The 20,024-nt window shown below is 44.7% G+C and overlaps 1 protein-coding gene across 1 annotated transcript in view; it reads left to right on the top strand.

Annotated features, from left to right (window-relative positions):
• Positions 1-12,445: 12,445 nt before the first annotated feature.
• Positions 12,446-20,024, top strand: part of ATP8A2 (ATPase phospholipid transporting 8A2) — a 476,575-nt gene continuing 468,996 nt past the window's right edge. Inside the window, exon 1 of the mRNA XM_069969843.1 lies at positions 12,446-12,526. Coding sequence (XP_069825944.1) covers positions 12,484-12,526 — 43 coding nt within the window. The 5' untranslated portion in view covers positions 12,446-12,483. The remainder of the gene's footprint in view (positions 12,527-20,024) is intronic.

Here is a 20,024-nt window from a genome sequence, read left to right as displayed (position 1 = left end):
GTCTGCAGCACATCCTGACTCACACCCTGAAGCTGCTGAAGATCCTTATTTCCTGGTCTACTCTCCACTCCTCTGTTCTCCCCTTCTCTTCTGAGACAGAGGTCAAGCTGTAACACCTCGTCTGTATCCCCGCCCACTGCTGACATCACACAGTGATGGCCTAGTCAAGAGCAGGAAAACAACAGCCTCTCCTAAACAGTATAGGTAAAATAAGAGCCTGTTGTTTCATCGACCTCTGTCTAATCTATGGACTACGCCCAGCTGGACTATGACAGGGACCAACTTGTACTGCGTCCACTCTACTCAATGACCAAACCAAAACTAAAGTGGGTGTATGCTTTCTCTTCCCATGTGACAACCTCCTACAGGTGGTGTAATATTCCCTGTATGTGGTGGAGAAGAAAAGTATAGAAGAAAGAAGCTCAGAGATAGATAGAGAAGAAGAGAAGGTCCTCATTGGTGTACAGATCACAATAAACCATAACCCTTTGGTTACCTGCAGCTGTGCAAAACATAAATACAGTTACATACAACAGTGTCATCTTGTGGTAAAACTCAGGTACTGCTTCATTACCACAGTTTACTTGGAGTACAGACTTTTGCGAAGGGTGCAACAATAAGCAACACCCGTGGTGGGACACCACACTGTCACATCTCAACTACTTTAATATTAGGTGAGCTGCTATGACTAGTGTTTAGCAAACGTCATAAAAGTATCTGGTCTTGACTGCATGGCCAAACCCAAACGCTCGGCATTCAACTCCCAGTATCTGGAGAAATTTGATGCTGTCCGAGGGAGTCCTGAAAAATGTATACATCCAATTTCTTCAGACACTTGGAATTGAATGCCGAGCATTTGGGTTTGGCCATGCGGCCGAGACATGACACTTTTCTGACGTTCCCTCAACACTAGCTGTAACGTCACTTGAGTGTTTCCATTAGGCGAGCTCCTGTGACATCACTAGAGTGTTTCCATCAGGCGAGCTCCTGTGACATCACTAGACTGTTTCCATCAGGCGAGCTGCTGTGACATCTCTAGATTGTTTCCATCAGGCGAGCTGCTGTGACATCTCTAGATTGTTTCCATCAGGCGAGCTCCTGTGACATCACTAGAGTGTTTCCATCAGGCGAGCTGCTGTGACATCTCTAGATTGTTTCCATCAGGCGAGCTGCTGTGACATCTCTAGATTGTTTCCATCAGGTGAGCTCCAGTGACATCACTAGAGTGTTTCCATCAGGCGAGCTCCTGTGACATCACTAGAGTGTTTCCATCAGGCGAGCTCCTGTGACATCACTAGAGTGTTTCCATCAGGCGAGCTCCTGTGACATCACTAGAGTGTTTCCATCAGGCGAGCTCCTATGACATCACTAGAGTGTTTCCATCAGGCGAGCTCCTGTGACATCACTAGAGTGTTTCCATCAGGCGAGCTCCTGTGACATCACTAGAGTGTTTCCATCAGGCGAGCTGCTGTGACATCTCTAGAGTGTTTCCATCAGGTGAGCTCCTGTGACAAAAAAAAGGGGCAAAAAAGAGCAAGGAAGAGGTCCGAAGATCCATGGCATGACTGGACCAGTCCTCTAACATCCAGGCCATGCAGATGACAGAGGGAATATGAGCGGTGAAGGAACTTTCAATCACAACTAGCGTAAGTCAGCAGGAGAAACGGATGGGTGTGGGGGAATCCAATTAACACAGCAAAGAGTGAAATAGAACAGTGTTCAGACCAGTGCAAGTGAGAATACAACATATGTACAAAATCACGGTCAACAGCGCATCCTCTGCCGTACAAGTCAGATAAGTTGCTGTAAGTTTCGATGACAACGTACTGTAAGTCTTGTTAAAGTTAGGTAATTCAGTGTGACCTCACAATTGGGTTTCAGGTATATAAGCAGCTTTATGCAGAGCCGTCTTTCTCATTGGGCAGGGTAGGCATCTGTCTGGGGGCCCATGAGTCATGAGTGGCCCCTTCCTGCGTTGACATCTCTGAGCATCCTCATCCTCCTCGCCTATATCTCCATCCCCCGCAGCCCTGCCCCCAATGTGTGCTCCATGTGCTAGCAGGACCCCCCCCCCCCAAATATAATAGGGTCCCTGTATACTGTATTATACAGGGTTGGTTGGGTAGTTCACAGCTCTGGTGTAAGATCATGTGACTTCACATCTCATCAAATGTCGATTAATGTTCTGTGACATCATAGCTCTTTTCAGTCAGGTAAATCACAGGAGACATTACATATGTGCTATCAAATTAGAGGGATCTCTGTCCCCCATGTTAATTTCTATGTGTGTCAGAACCTATAGGATAAAGAAGCAGATTTTTGAATGAATCAAACTAGAAACCAACCAGCTACTGAACTGCTCTCCCTATATAGTGCAGAGCAGTTTATTCAATGCTCAGCTAAAGAGAATACTTGTGCCATCTAGAGGATATAACTAGTACGTCACATAAATTAGTTTTGCAATTTTATTTTGTAGATAATTGAGACTTAAGAGGCGTGTAGTGAATTCAGTCAAGATGAAATAACGCTATCCTTTACACTTTCCAAAATACTTACAGTGCTGCTATTTTAAAAGCTGTTTTTTTTTAACTTATTTCAAAGCCTTTTCATAAGTTCAATGTTTCCATTGGTAGGAATTTTGATAGGAATTCTCTATTAGAGTATTATATTTGCAGTTCTGTGCTAGAAAAGACTTCAGAAGAGAAGGATTTAGGATTGGTAATTTCTGATGAGTCATCAGTGCAGCCAGGCATTGGTGGAAGCTAATTATATACTGGACTGTATTCTGTAGCTAGAGGTATAACCAGTAGGAAGAGGGAGATTGTAATCCTGATGTATAGAGATCTAGTGAGACCACATCTGGAATACTGTGTATAGTTCTGTAGGCCTCACTTACCAATACATATTAATAGAACCAAATGGGGGAGATTTAGCAAACATGGTGTAAAGTGAAACTAGCTCAGTTGCCCCTAGCAACCAATCTGATTCCACTTTACATTTTTCAAAGAGTCTGTGAGGAATGAAAGATGGAATCTGATTGGTTGCTGGTAATGACGTAGTACCTAATTTTTGCCACTAGACATTGCTACTGTATGTAACTGTACTTGTATATTGCACAGCTGTAGTAACTAAGGGGTTATTGTTTGTTATAATCTGCGCACCAATGAGAGCCCTCTTTTCTCTTCACCTATGTCTGTGTTCCTTTTTCTTCGCACTTTCTTCTCCACCACTCACAGGGGACATTACACCTCCTGTAGTAAGTTGCCACATGGGGAGAAGTACACGCCCACACTTACCTAAGTGTACACGCCTAGTCTTACCTAAGGCTTGGTGGTAGTGGATAGACGCACATGGAAGACGCAGACACCAGTTTCTTGAAAGCAGCACTTCTACTCACTATGCAGTGTTAAGCCACTAAAGGAAAAGACAAGTCGGAGATCACCCCAACCCACGCTGTGAACATCTCTAACAGTGCAGGACAGTATCCTGATAAAAAGAGGAACTGATCCGGATAGAGCAAAGTTGCTAGAAGCCTACGTAATCTTGCAGCGCAGGTGTAACCAGGTAAACTTGGCCACTCTGCTGAACTCAGGTAACATGGTTTGGGTCTTGTGTCATCCCCATAGGATGGGTCACCTGACACTGTAGGGCAACAGGTGGTATAACAACAGCTAAGGTCGAAACATGGGCACAAGTATACTTCTACTTCCAAGTCTTTAGTATTCTACTTTTCCTTCTTCTTCTGAAGTTCCAGCAGAGCACACTTCTACCATGGGTTGGGACTCTCAGTACAAACTCCTCTCCACTTTCTGGACTCTCAGTACAAACTCCTCTCTACAACTCTCAGCTCTTCTACCTTAAAGGGTCTGAGCACAGATTCTGTTCTATCACGTCTACCGTCTGCTATCAGCTATTGTACAAAGTATTTTCTCAGTAAAGAAGATTTATTTATGGTAACAATGATTATTTTTACCCGCACCTACATAGTAGATACCACATCCTTGGGTCATCTCCTCTTTATGTGGGTGGCGGTACTGATAGTCCGGGTGGGTTACAACTCCACTCCGGACCACCGTGATAAGTACCCAAGGGACCCCCCCACAACTCGGCAGGTGAATTGTGGTCGTAGGAAACCCTGTCAGTTCACAAATTGAACAAGGCCGCTTGCTTCACTGTGTGCTATGGGAATCTCTGATGCAAGCGCTTGCAAGAGCTCTGCATCAGGAAAGATCATCCGGCCGGGGGCATACGTTGTGTGAACATAGCCTTAGAAATATTTACGGCGTGGATTGGCACTGCATCTTAGGTAGAAGTGTTGCTTTGAAGAAGAAAGTCTCTGTGTTTTCCATAAGCGTCTGTACACTACAGCTGGTCTGTCCCGAAGGGTAAACCTGGCAGAGCCAGGTCCCTGGCTAACTCAGCAGGGAAGCCTGATCTGTGTGTCTTGCTTCTCTGAGAAACAGATAAGAACTAATTAAGTGTGGGTCTACACTTTCTCTTCCCATGTAAAAACTTCCTACAGGGTGTGTAACAGCTCCTGTGACTGGTGGAGATGAGATTGCAAGAAGAAAGGAGAATAGAGATAGGTAGAAGTGAAGAGCCGCTCTCATTGGTGTGCAGATCATAAACAAACAATAACCCTTAGTTCACTACAGCTGTGCAACATACATACAGAAATACACATACTACTGACATCTAGTGGCAAAACTTATACATGACTTCATTACCACTTTGCTTTTGAGTTACAGGCTTTTGCGAGGGGTGTTCAAAGTAGCAACACCGGTGGTGGGACACCACACCCACTGGTAATGGCCCTCCCATCTCTCTGTAGGCATCCCCCTCAGTAGGCATCCCCCCCTCTCCAAAAAAAAAACAGAAACAAAAAAAACTACTCCGTACCTGCTGCAGCACTTTAATCTTCAGCTCCCATCCCTGTCGGCTCTCTCCCACACTTCGGACGCACAAGTGAGATCCCTCATGCACCGCAGACATGAGGATGCCAATGCGCTCCTCACTTTGTCAATCACAGTGCACAGCCTATAACTGTATGTACTCCTGAGGCGTTTATACAGTTAAGTGGCTAGCCGCTAAGGCAGAGGGCCCACTGTTGTCTTCGGCCAGCATCTGCACCTCGGCCACCGAGTGCCGACGCTGGCTTGGGACTTCAGTGGGCCCCCTACCGTTAGGGACTCAGGAGTGGCCACCCTCCCTGCACCCCCCTAATTTCGCAACTGCAAGGGGCCCCAGGTTATCAAATATTTGTAGATAGGTAATGGATGTGAATTGTGGATGTGAAAAGCCGAGATTTTTACAAAAATTGTCCGGTACATGGCCACCATCTTGAAAACCGCTGTATTGGGCAAAGTTTTTCCAATATAGCATATCAAAGAACACTAGGATTGTCTCAGAAATCTATTGCTGCAGTCAGATTTACTATATCTCTTGTAGTTCAAAAGTTATCAACACAGAAAGTTGCTTTGTGTCCTGCTTCAGCTCTGTGTTCAGCACCAGGGACAACACATTGAACATGTCAAATAGCTGTGCATCACTGGGAACGTTCTTAGTGGTTGTTGCAAATTTCTGCGTCAACAACTTTTGAACTACACAAGATATTGCAAATCTGATAGTAGCAATCAATTCTCTGGTCTATCTGATGTGCTACATGTTCCGGGCATAGCCTAAAAGATATGCCCCCTCACACAGTACTCGCTGGGATAGTCATATATGTACTTTTCCCCTTTAGTTTCTGAAATAAAAGCATGTCCTGAGACTTTTCACTCATACTGAGACTTTTGACTTTTATTAATATTAGGCAATTTTGTAAAATGCTTCCCCAGTGTAGGAGGCCTTTAACAGTTTCCACAATTGGCATTTATTACCTAAAGACAAATGTTTCATCACCAGGGGCCCCACCACCGGGTTTCCCTTTAATGTCTCCTTCTCATTGAAGGGAGAAAGAATTGAACATGCAGTATATTTGGCCAGTTAGTATGGAACCTTCAGAGAGGCTGGGCTTTGTAGTGCAACAGTAAGAGGTTCTAGGGGTTTCCACACGTTTTCTCTGTTTCCATGGGGCTTTCGCTGGTCCACTGCAGAGTTGATGGTAGTATAGGGTGGTGGGGGCCATGCAGGTGTAACAGCATCCAGAAAACAGGGTTAGCTTTAAAAAACAGTCTTTTCTTTACATCTCCAATAAATAAAGTCCTTGGGTAGGACTGGTATTACTGGGTATCAGCAGTATTTACGGGGCTAAGCCATCATGCGTCCCATGCTATGTCTAAAATACTCACTTATACCCAGCACTTGCACTCATATACACTCTACTTTTACTATTCTGTGTTAGCAGAGACTTCAGAAGAGAAGGATTCAGGGGTAGAGATTTCTAACAGTCATAAAATGAGTCACCAGGGCAGCCAGGCAGCAGGGAAAGCAAATCGTATGCTGGGCTGTATATACATAATGGTAGGCTGGGCTGTATAGCTAGGGGTATAACCAGTAGGAAGAGGGAGATTCTGATCCCGCTGTATAGCGCTCTAGTGACATCACATCTGGAATACTGTGTCACCTACAAAAAGATATTGGTAAAATAGAATGGGTCCAAAAATGGTGGAGGGTGTCAGGCATAAAACATATCAGGAAAGACTTAAGGATTTGAATTTTAAGACAAAAAGATTTCCCACCAGGAACTAACCACCCTTTTAAAGAGGACACTAATAATGCGTTTACACGAAACGATAATTGGCCCGATCGTACGATTAACGATGTCGGAGTAAAAAATGTTTTTCATAACGATCAGCGTTTAGACGGTACGATATATCGTACAGAAAAATCGTTTTGCGATCGTTTTGCGATCATACACCCGCAGCCCGCCCCCCGCTCGCAGACCGTCCCCCGCTCATCCGCAGCCCGGCCCCACGGTCAACCGCAGCCCCCTGCGTCGCCCCGATCGCCACCGCCCGATCGGAGCGGCGGAGAGGGGTTGCGATCGGAGTGGCAGCGGGGGTGGCGATCGGGGCGGCGGGGGTGGCGATCGAGCCAGTGCAGGGGGCTGCGGATGAGCGGGCGGCCAGGCTGCGGGCGGGGCTGCGGGCGGTCGGACTGTCGCTCGACGACTCTTTACACAGAACGATTGGCGAATTTTTTGCGAACAACAAACGACGATTATCGTTCTAATTCGATCGTTATCACGCAAATTCGCATGATAATCGTTACGTGTAGACACACCTTAAGGCTCAATCTGATTGTTGGAGCTGTGTGCGGATAGGAGAGAGTAGAAGTTTAATGGGTAGGAAAGTGCAGGAAGCACCTGCACCTGTGATTGGTCAACACTATAACACATAAGTTAACCCTTTTTCTACCTTCAACTGTACTCATATAAGTTAAGACATAGTTGTAAAATAGAGAGTGACACCTAGTGGGGAAACACAAATAAGCACCTTCATCCCTTGAGTCCAAAACCTGACAGTACACTACACATACATAGGCATTATAAAGGAAATCCTGCAAAACAGGGTTATTGTGGTCAATAACATCTCCAACGACTCCATCCATGAAGTGGGAACCTCAGTGGTGAATGGAGTGGTGATAAAGCACATGCCCTGCTGCTCCATTTATTGTCTTTAGAGCTAATGTAATGTATAGCAGAAAACCAGTATACATGACCTGATGAATCCTCCCTTTGTCTACATATCTTTCATGCAAATGTCAAAACACTGCTCAACAATGATACAAGGCCCAACAGACCGATCTGTAGTCATTTACCTGCCTAGAAAAGTGTCATTTTTTTTCCAGTAGACGACAGCTGCAAAGGATGACACCATGTTTGCACTATGCACACCCACATCACTCATCCGTGCACTGCCCTCCTCACCTTCTCACTGACAGGTAACGTGTAATCCGCCTGTAAGCGCAGGTAGCGGCAGGTGAGCACACAATGGAGGGGCCTCCTGGCTCTTTTGTTATTTGACTTTCCCTTTACACACTGCATGACAAGATAATTTATGGTATATAATGGTGAAAAATTGCATGTCTGAAACCGGTTAGCCAAAGGGTCGGTAGGCGTACAGTACTGAAAAGTTAAGCCTTAGAACTATAACATAATAAAATCAAATTGTACTATGTAAAATATCAAGGAGAATAAGTGTTGAATCTTTCAGTAGCCGATTAAGTGTACCATGGGCCCCGGGCTGTGCACAAAACTTGGGGCCCCAACCCCAGTGTAACTATAGCAGCCCTGTTGTTCACAACATATGACATGCAGCACTGTGCACAATGGAGAGCAGGGACAATGGGGCCATTCGAGTATTTAGGCGTACAATTCAAAATGGAGGTAACAGGACGGTAATAGTAATAGATTGTAATAGGAAAATGACCATTGTGCATAGTGCTGCCTGAGAGTCATTGTTCATAAAATATTACACTTGTTTGGGACATTCCCACGTGCAGCGACACCATTTGTGTTAATGTTTTGGGGAGGTAAGGATTTCTGTATAAAAAGGATTAACCACGCTGCCAGGCTGCACAAATGATCACTGTATCATTCGTGTGGCCATTCACATATATTGCTTACTGTTTACACAGGGAGATGTGTGTCCAATAGCGATTGCGATTTTGAATCTGCGCAAAAGATGCGATCAGCCTAAGAGCAGACATTTTCCCGCTCCTCGGCTGATCGCTGATACTTTTCTAGCATTTCTAGCAACACCCCTTGCCTAAGTAAAGAGGTGTTACACCAAAACACTCACACACATACGGCTCCCATTGACTTCCTCTCTCTCACTTATTGATCTTTTAGTCACCTTTTACCACCTTACCCCGGACTGCTCACTTTGTCCCCCCACCCCAAACTGGTCAGACTGCCATCCCCACCCCCACCGCAGACTCGTCAACCGGTCCCCCCCCCAATCCAGAGTGGTCACCCTGCCCCCATATTCACCCCAGGCTGGTCACCCAGTCACCCCCCATGCCAGTCTGACCACCCTGACATGCTCCCCCACCCCCCAGACTGGTAACCTTGTAACCCCCCCAGACTGGTCAGCCTGCCCCCCCCTGCCCTTACCCAAGACACTGCTTACCCTATAACCCCCCCCACCCACCCACCCACCCACCCAGGGGCGTAGCTAGGATTCATGGGGCCCCATAGCAAAAAACTGTATGGGGCCCCCCTCCCATATACTGTATATATATTCGGTGATGTGGCAAAAAAAATTCTGTTGTGGCCAGAGGCAGAATCCTGCGTGCAGCCACAACAGTGACTGGCAGAGGAGCCAATGTCTACTTGTTCTGTCCATCCACTGTATGTAACTATAACAGTGTATTAGGAGCCTCATGGTTATATACATACTGTAGGTGCAGGAGCAGACTACCTTTTGCTTAACCCCTTATTTACTGCAGTGTGTAAGTTACCCAGTGTTCTCTTACCTGCTGCAACACAAACAAAGGGTTAATGCAGGAGACAATTAGCTCTCTCCTTTGCTACTCCTGCACTGATAACCCCTGACCTCTGCAGGTGTTCAGAGGTCAGAGGTTATCAGAGAGCTAATTGTCTTGAGCTTATATTAACCCTTTTTTGTGTTGCAGCATGTAAGAGAACACTGGGTCACTTACACACTGCAGTACATAAGGGGTTAAGCAAAAGGACACAGGAGGCTCTTATCTTCCCTGGGCCCCCTCCCTCCACAGGCCCCATAGCAACCGCCTTCCCTGCCTCTATGGTAGCTACGCTACTGCCCCCCCCCCCCACTCGACTGGTCACCCTGTAGCCGGCCCCCCAATTGGTCATCCTGCCACCTCTCACCATAGATTAAACATTCTGCCCAATCTTACCCTAGACTGGCCACTATGTGTCCCCCCAACCCAAGACTAGTCACTCTGCACCCCATCTCACCCCAGAGTGATCTTCCTGCCCCCCTCCCCATCTCACCCCAAACTGGTTGCCCAAAATGCCCCCGTTATAATCTGCTACTGAGATCTATCAGATCTCTGTTCCCACCACAATCTTAGCTGACTATAGACATTCCAGTTTTCTGGTGTAAAAAAGCTTTGCTTTGTGACTTTTCTGTATTTTAGTCACTTTTGCACCTCCTCACACTATAGTGAGTTTTTACTTATATTTATTATATATATACGAGTGGCAGCAGTAAGGGGCGATACAGACCTCTCTGCTGCCACCAATGTTGGTATCAGATACTGCAGGGCTGCCTAAGCCTTGGTCCCAGCTCCTACAATGTTTTCTGCTGAACATTTTCTGCACAAAAAAACTGTTTGTGAGCTCTTTACTTCATCTGTCCCTCCCTTCTGAGACTGCTGAGTCCTTATCTACAACTTTGTGCCAGGAGGGTTAATCACAGAGTGTTCATCAGCAAATTGACCTCAGATTGACCTCCCATCATTACAAAAAAAGCTACAAAGTTGCAGATACAGCCTGCCGGGCATTTGTTTACATCAGATTTCTTGGAAGGGAAGGGGGAGAATGGGGAGACTACTGCCTATGGTAAGACTAACAATTCCTTCCATACTTGTTATTATCTCTTCAGTCTCCTTTCCCCAGTTCTGAGCTGCTTCTTTCTGCTAAAGACACAAAAAAACTGTTTGTGAGCTTTTCGTCTGCCCATCTCCCGCTCCCTTTTGAGATTGTTGATGTAAACAAGTCTCTGTCTGCAACTTTGTAGCCAGTAGGTAGCTACCATAGAGGCAGGGAAGGCGGTTGCTATGGGGCCCATGAAGGGAGGGGGCCCAGGGAAGATAAGAGCCTTCTGTGTCCTTTTGCTTAACCCCTTATGTACTGCAGTGTGTAAGTGACCCAGTGTTCTCTTACATGCTGCAACACAAAAAAGGGTTAATATAAGCTCAAGACACTTAGCTCTCTGATAACCTCTGACCTCTGAGCTCCTGCAGAAGTCAGGGGTTATCAGTGCAGGAGTAGCAAAGGAGAGAGCTAATTGTCTCCTGCATTAACCCTTTGTTTGTGTTGCAGCATGTAAGAGAACACTGGGTCACTTACACACTGCAGTAAATAAGGGGTTAAGCAAAAGGTAGTCTGCTCCTGCACCTATGTATATAACCATGAGGCTCCTAATACGCTGATATAGTTAAATACAGTGGATGGACAGAACAAGCAGACATTGGCTTTCTCCTCTGCCAGTCACTGTTGTGGCTGCATGCAGGATTCTGCCTCTGGCCACAAGAGAATTTTTATTTTTGCCACATCACCGAGTATATATATATATATGGGAGGGGGGCCTTATACAGTTTTTTGCTATGGGGCCCCATGAATCCTAGCTACGCCCCTGTTTGTAGCAATTTTATAATGCCAAGAGGGTTAATTAAAGTGAGTTCATCAGCAACTTGACCTCAGTTTAAGTCTCTCATCATTACAAAGAAGCTACAAAGTTGCAGATACAGCCTTCCTTTGACTCGTTTACATCTGCCGTCTCGGAAGGGGGAGGAGACAAAGTGAACAACTCACACACAGTTTTTTGTGTCTTCAGCAGAAAGCAGCAGCTCAGAAGTGGGGGAAAGAAACTGAATAAATAATAACTAGTATAGAAGGAATGGTTAGTCACACCATGGGCGGCAACATATCAAAAGTTATGTTTGAGTGGAATACCCCTTTAAGAAATTGGGGGGATTTTTTGAGCCTTAAAACAGCCATTAAACTGCACAAACAGCCTGTGTGTGAACATAACCTAAAAAACATGAGGGCTCTATGCACCAGAGCTTTTATCCAGTCTATGGGGGAGATTTATCAAACATGGTGTAAAGTGAAACTGGCTCAGTTGCCCCTAGCAACCAATCAGATCCCACCTCTCATTCCTCACAGAATCTTTGGAAAATGAAAGCTGGAATCTGATTGGTTGCTAGGGGCAACTGAGCCAGTTTCACTTTACACCATTTTTGATAAATCTCCCCCTATATGCCGAACAAAAAGCCTAAATAATTTAAAGGGAGCCCTAAAGAGAATTCATTCTTTCTTGCTTCTCATTCAATATTCTTCTACCTCCTCTCAGCAACAACATATAAAATACTAATAATAATAAAAAAAAGAACATAAAATAACAGAACAACTGCCTGGAAACATTACGCTTTCGCTAAAATTCCTTGTAAAAGCCATAAAGACATCTACGGTGCTGTACGGTATATATTGTATACTATGTCTAGACTATGGTAATACGTTTTCCCATGAAACATTTCTACAATTTCCCGCTTGCACTTTTTACATATTTTCATACAATAATAAATAGTAAAAAAATATAACACAGAATTTCTTTAAATTTTTTTTTTTGTGCTCAGCAGCCCTGTCTGTCACCGGGGCTAATACCTGAGCTGGGAGAGTAAAGCTATTACCGTAGCTGGCAGCAGCCTCCCCGATGCATCAGTGACTTCCTGTGCTCCCTCCCTCCTGTCAGTGGTGGCACAGGATGCATTAGCAGCTCGCCGCAGCCAGGTTTTCTGTATGATCACATATCCTGAGCTCTTTAAAAAATGTCCTTGCAGAGAAAATCAAAGAAGATTCACTCCTCAGGGGGTAAGTGGCTCTTTAACGGAGAAGGTGGGGGAGTAGTGGAGCAGAGGAAGGCGTGCTATTAGCAGAATGACGTCCTCTATGTTTACGCTGCATGTTGCTGCCGGCACTCATGTTACCATGCTCCTAAATTGTTGTATGTTTAACGCCGGTAAACATAACCCCTCCTGTTCATTGTAGACAACCCCCCCTTCCCATCCATCTATCCATTTCATATGCGTTTGTATGTTTACTCCTTCCCTGAGTGTAAAGTGCTGCGGAATATGTTGGCGCTATATATAGATAAAGGTTATTCTGGCTATAAATAACGACAAGGCGATGTAATAAACCTGTGACGGTGCTGTGCACATCTGTCATGGTCCTCGCTCTTGTCTCTTATACTGCAGGATCACTTTCAGACAGGAAGCACTGACTCATCTATTCTGTAATTGTATATAGGTGTATAAGACATGACGCTATAGGAGCAGCTAGACGTGGTAGTGCCCTGTCAGCGGAGGGGATTGTGGTGATGTGCTGGGCTCAGCAGGGTTGTATGATGATATATTGGGATAGGCTCTGTTTACTATGAATGAGTGGCACATTCTAAGCATTGCATTTTATATATATATATATATATATATATATATATATCAAACACCAAGATTGGATCAGCAGAAAACACTTGCCAGATGCACAGTCCTCACGAGGTCCGGCTCAACACCTCCATAGGTAAATGGAAAAATGGGTTGAAGACAGCATCAATCTCAGATTAAGATCAGAACTTTATTGTGCCTGTTCGCATATACAGAAAGGTGCAACTTTTCAGCTCATGTCCTGAGCCTTTCTCAAGCATAGAGAAAGGCTTGAGAAAGGCTCAGGACATGAGCTGAAACGTTGCACCTTTTTGTATATGCGAACAGGCACAATAAAGTTCTGATCTTAATCTGAGATTGATGCTGTCTTCAACCCATTTTTCCATATATATATATATATATATATATATATATATATATATATATAGTTACAAAAGGCAAACTGTCAGCACTGTCTCAGCATAGGAACCCATATGAAGACCTCAGCGTGACACTCCCATATGTAGTAACACTCGACCACTCGTGGTGCTCTGCTTAAACAAGTCCAGCAATATCTTGCCAATAGATAATATAGTGGAGGCGGCACTCACCAGTATCGGTTAAAAGATGCTTTATTGGGACAGTAAAGGCATGAGCAACAGGTGCTTTCCACAAGAATTAAAGAGCGACAACAGCAACAAAAACTTCAGAGTACCCCTTTAAGTTCATATCTACCTATGTATGTGCCCTGTCGAACCCTTAAAGGAGACCTGTCACCCCCCATGCCGGGGTGACAGGCTCCCGACCCCCCGTTAGAGTCCCCTATACTCACGTGATCCTGCCGGGTACGCTTCCTGATCCGGTCGGGTCACGGAGATATCAGCGCCCGAAGCCCGGCGCACGCTGACAGGAGAGTCCGACGCTCATAGAAAATGAATGGGGAGTCCGATGCTCCGTCATTCTCTATGGGCATCGGACTCTCCTGTGAGCGCGCGCGCCTGGCTTCGGAAGCGGGACCCAGCGGGATCACGTGAGTATAGGGGTCTCTAAAGGGGGGTCGGGAGCCTCTCACCCCGTCATGGGGGGTAACAGGTCCTCTTTAAATGATGTAAGGAAATCTTCTGCCGAGGGCATGCAGCAATAAGGTGGGGTGCGTATAATTACATCATCAGCCCTTGGTGGGGGATTTTGTGAATTGCTAGTTATTGTTTGCGTTTCCATTGTTGCTAGTATGTCGCTGATTTGTGATTCTACATGATATTATGGCCCATTAGAATTATTTGTACCTAGCACTTTTTGCTAATGGGTTTAATGCATATTGATTAATTATGTTTTATGGGCATATGAATAGGTGATATGTGATTTTCCTTACGTTGTTTCTTTTCTATATCATCAATTATGATGTATGGTTTCTGGTTTGGGGAAATTGGAAAAAAAAGCAACCCAAAAAACAGCAAATGCACCATTGTTCTTTTAATGGTTTAAATTTTGTTTTGTTCTTATGTATTATGTAGTCTGTGGGAATTCGGTATGGCTATGGTAATGTCAAATTTGATTTAACACTTTACATAATAAATTATGAATAAAAAGTAGACATGGTGACAACCCCTCAGTCATATCCTTGAGAGAATGTGGTTGCTATTGAGTGGTTAAAGGGAATCTGTCACTAGGTTTATGCCACCCTAAATGAGGGCAGCATAAAGTAATGACAGAAATGCTGAACAGATCGGTGTATTACTTCTATCATTTTGTTCAGCCATTCTCCTAATATGCAGGAGAATAGGATGCTTGCCACACCCCTCCCCCCGCCCTCCAACTGCTGATTGACAGTTGACTGCCTATACACAGCATGGATAGATAACTGCCAATCAGCAGCTGGTGGGTGGAGTTTTCTGCTTCTCATGAATAACAAGGACTACTAAGCTCATGCACATAATGGAGAGGACTACTTATTCTCCATGTTGTTCAGGAGGATATCTCTGGATCAGCTGCACAGAATAATGAAAGGAATATATCATTCTTGTGCATCTTCTCTGTCACTAGTTTATGCTGCTCTTACATAGGACAGCCTAAACCTACTGACAAAATCTCTTTAAACAACTGTAATCTGAGTTATCTCCAATTGCAGGTGCAGTAGCGATGTGCGAGCTATATATTACAGCCGAAACCTGCTGCTGGTGGCACAGGCTCTACATCTCTATTGCAATCAGAAAATAGAAACTGGTTAAAAAAAAAAAAAAAGAACTTGTTTCAGTACCTGACTCTGGTCAGTAAATGAAAATCTTGGATGATACATTCCCTTTAGGGTCCATTTACACAGCGCTATTACTAATTATTTTATACACTTATTTGCTCTAGTATTTCATTGTTACATTTTCTTCATAGGTTAGACTCCTGGAAGGCACTTTATGGTCATAGTCCTTAACACATCTTAGGACCTTATCACACAAAGCCATAATCAGCCAAATCAGGCTGATTCAGCAGATTATCGCTCTGTGTAATAAAGAAAACAATCAGCCAAAGAGCGAATTAAACATTTTAAAATCATTAAAACAGTTTAAAAATCATTGTCTGCCAGCCGTGCATTGCTATGTGTAATAGCGATGCACAGTCGACGACTGATGCTGGGGTAAAGAAAAATATTAAAGACTATACTTACCTGTCCAGGCTCCCCCGGTGTCCTGCTGCCTTGTTCCTGTGTTCTCCACTCACCGCAGCCGCCTCTGGCACTTCTGGACCCGTCTGTGAAGTGACAGGCTACTCACTGGCCACGATGTTGTCCTTCACGATTGGCTGAGTGCATTGCCACTTCAGAGACGAAATCTGAAGGTATCTATGGTGAGTGGCGAAAACAGGAACAAAGCTGGAGGACATAGGGGGAGCCTGGGAAGGTAAGTACATCTCTTATGTATTATCACATCTTATGTATTATCACATATGTTATTTTCACATCGAAGCAAGGGCTGCACGGACATCGGTAAACATATACTGTATATACAGTCCTTGCTGTACGATAATAGAGTAGTGTAAGGCCTGGTAAGTGAGCACCTGGTAAATCGGCACTCTCTTGGGCTGTGTAATATGGCCCTTACTGATGTAATACCTAAACACATACTTGAACAGTTGTTTTATTGGACAAGAGAGGCGTCAGAATCCCTACCTTTTAGAAGACGCTCGATATCTTTGCTGTGTAACTTAACTCTATAGATGTAATCTACATAGGGATGACACAGGCCGCTCAGCAGCTTAGCTCACCTGTCAGATCAGCTGTACTGCTGACTAAGCTGAGGTGCGGCCAACTAGGCCAGTATCCATCACAAGCTACCAGTATAACTTATGTGGTATGTTGGTGATTCCAGAGAATAAAAATGTATACAAATTTTAGGTAGAAAGATTTATCATAACCATAAACCTTTATCTTTAAAGTGATTCTGTACCCACAATCTGACCCTAGGAATGCCACTGGAACATTTTCTACATGCTGAACATTGCACAGGTCCTTAACGATCCAGCCCATGTGCCTGGCTGCCACAGGTAGGGAATAGGAGGCAATCTGTCTGGAACATTCCTAATGATGAGGAGGGTGAGGAGGAGGGACGGAGAGGTGGTGCAAAGTTAGGGCACAGATACTCCCGTTTGGCACAGGGCTGCAAGTTTAAAAGTTGTTTTTTAAGACAATAACTGCATTACCTGGCGAACGGACCTTAGGACAGATCTTGGATTAAAAGCAGCTTTCCAAAGGTACAAGTGGTTTGGGGGGGTCAGATTGTAGGTACAGAGTGACTTTAATACCAGTTAGTGGATTCCATAGTGTGCCTGCTAATATGTCTCTCATGGTTGCAACTAATGATGCATTTACACGGAGCAATAATTTGCCCAATCGAACGATTAACGATTTCAAAGTAACAATGTGTTTTTAATAACGATCAACGTTTACACGGAACGATATATCATTTAGAAAAATCGTTATTGCGATTGTTTTAAGATCGCTTAAGCCCATCTCACACATAGGATGAATCGGTGAAAGACTGTTTACACAAAGCGATCTGCAAATTTTTAGCGAACGACCAACGACTATTTGAGAAAGCTCTAAATAAATGATTTCTCGCTCGTCGCTTGATCGTTTGCTGTGTTTACACGAGCCGATTATCGTTCAAATGCAATTGTTATTGCGAAAATTGGAACGATAATCGCTCCGTGTAAACGCACCATATCGGAGATCAATCTTTTTATCATATTAACCTCTCAGGAGCTGTTTGGCACACCTCAAAGGGAAACAATCAGCAGGTTAGAAAAATGTAATCCGCTGATTACAGATGAGCCCAACTAGAGCACGCTCGAGTCCGATCATTCGGCATTTGAATACTGGCGGCCTTAGAAGATGGATGCAGCCCTAAAGTTTTTCAGGACTCTAGGGCAGTGATTTTCAACCTTTTTTGAGCCACGGCACACTTTTTATGCTTAAAAAATCCCGGGGCACACCACCAACCAAAATGGCACAAAATGACACTAAAACAGTACATATTATACATATAGTTAATAATATAGATTCTAAATGTATTTATACTCACTCAGTGTGAAACCTGGGCCTGTTTTCTTTTCCCCCTGTGCTTCTCTCCCCCATGCTTCTCTTCTGTGCTTCTCTCCACCATACTTCTCCCCCCTGCTTCTCTCCTGTGCTTCTCTCCCCCCTGCTTCTCTCCTGTGCTTCTCTCCACCATACTTCTCCCCCCTGCTTCTCTCCTGTGCTTCTCTCCCCCATGCTTCTCTCCCCCTGCTTCTCTCCTGTGCTTCTCTCCACCATACTTCTCCCCCCTGCTTCTCTCCTGTGCTTCTCTCCTGTGCTTCTCTCCACCATGCTTCTCCCCTGTGCTTCTCTCCACCATACTTCTTCCCCCTGCTTCTCTCCACCATACTTCTCCCCCCTGCTTCTCTCCTGTGCTTCTCTCCCCCATGCTTCTCTCCTGTGCTTCTCTCCCCCATGCTTCTCTCCTGTGCTTCTCTCCCCCATGCTTCTCTCCTGTGCTTCTCTACTAGGCCTACTTTACTAGGCCTATTCCACGGCCCGACAATCGTTTAGCGAGGGCTGCAAGGACATTGTTACCGATGTCCTTGTAGCCCTTGTTTCATACATTACCTGTCCGGGCTGCAGGTCTTCTCCTTCTTCCTCCCGGTCCCGCGCCGCAGCAGCTTCGGAGTGGCCTGTTTGAACTGACAGACTGTTCAGCCAATCACTGGCCGCGGCGGTCCTGGCCAGTAATTGGCTGAGTGGTCCGTCAGTTCAGAAAGGCCACTCCGAAGCTGCTGCAGCGCGGGATCGGGAGGAAGAAGAAGACCTGCAGCCCGGAAAGGTAATGTATGGTGCTGCTGAAATCGTCGGTCGCTTGCAACTAAAAGAACGATCAGCCGATGATACGATCATCGGCTGATCGTTCTCTCTATTCCATGGAGCGATAATCCGCCGAATCGGGGCGATTTGGCCGATTATCGCTCCGTGGAATAGGCCCCTAGGACTGCATCCAACTTCTTCACTCACCGGTATTCAAATGCTGAATATTCAAGTCGCGCTCATCTCTACTGCTGATATCTCCTTATAGCACACAGGGTGCTGAGAACTAAGGGAAGCTCCTTACCTTCATCCTTGGCTGCTGATATTAAAGGGGTTCTCCGGTGAAAATCTTTTTTATTCAAATCAACTGGTTTCAAAAAGTTATATAGATTCATTTCTATTTTAAAATCTCAAGTCTTCCCATACTTATCAGCTGTCGTATGTCCTGCAGGAAGTGTATTATTTCCAGTCTGACATAGTGCTCTCTGTTGCCACCTCTGTTCATGTCAGGAACAGTCCAGAGCAGGAAAGGTTTTCTATGGGGATTTGCCACTGCTCTGGACAGTACCTGACAAAGACAGGGGTGGCAGCAGCAAGCACTGTGTCAGACTGGAAAAAATACACTACTTCCTGCAGGACATATAGCAGCTGATAAGTATGAGAAGACTTGAGATTTTAAATAGAAGTAAATTACAAATCTATATAACTTTCTGAAACCTGTTGATTTGAAAGAAAAAGATTTTTGCCAGAGAACCCCTTTAAGTTATTTTACAGAAATGGAGGATTCCTTTCCCCTTGACCACTTATAGACACAGGCCCACTATGAACAGTGCACATGGGCCCAACTACCAAGGTAGTAGCAACCATATGGTCAGTGATCATTATGGAAGATTTAAACGAAATGTGTCATGGTAACATTTCTAGTGATTTTTTATTTTTTTATTTTCAGTTTTACTATGAATATTACAAAATAATCCTGAAATCTTGCCGTTTCCATTCTCGCCGCTGGGTCTAAAACTAAGCTGAGACTTCCTGTTGTGTCTGTGGTGATAATAGGAGGCTGCTGTAAAGTAATCTGTACAGAATTACAGCAACGTGTGTTACTCCAGGAGATAGTTAGCAATAAGACAATAGCTGAGTAATGTTTCATATTCATCTTAAGGGGACAGGTCCTCTTTTCATCTTTGTCCATGAGGCTTGCTGTTCAGCACGGAAGGGGAACCTTTAGCCGTCCAGCTGTTGCAAAACTGCAATTCCCATCATGCCTGGGCAGCCAAAGCTAAAGCTTTGGCTGTCCAGGCATGATGGGAATTGGAGTTTTGCAACAGCTGGAAAGCCAAAGGTTTCCCATCCCTGCTGTAAAGCATGTCACTAAATGCTGTTAAAAACAGCTAAGACAAGATGGCAGCCCCCATAACAATATACAAAAGATGAAATAAAATAAAAAAAAGTTGCACAATAGAAACAGATTAAAAAAAAAGAACATGCCTTAGGATCCGGGTCTAATCAATAAAAGCAAAACTAGGCAACACATTCCCTTTAATAAGTTGAGATGAATATGATTTATCAGTTTTATTTATGTACTTATTTTTCCTTTGTTTCTATGCCAGCCTGAGACCAG

This window comes from Dendropsophus ebraccatus, chromosome 5 (assembly GCF_027789765.1).
Source record: "Dendropsophus ebraccatus isolate aDenEbr1 chromosome 5, aDenEbr1.pat, whole genome shotgun sequence".
In the NCBI taxonomy this organism is placed as follows: Eukaryota; Metazoa; Chordata; class Amphibia; order Anura; family Hylidae; genus Dendropsophus; species Dendropsophus ebraccatus.
The sequence above is the reverse complement of the archived record's forward strand: the minus strand, read 5'-3'. Positions and strand labels throughout refer to the sequence as shown.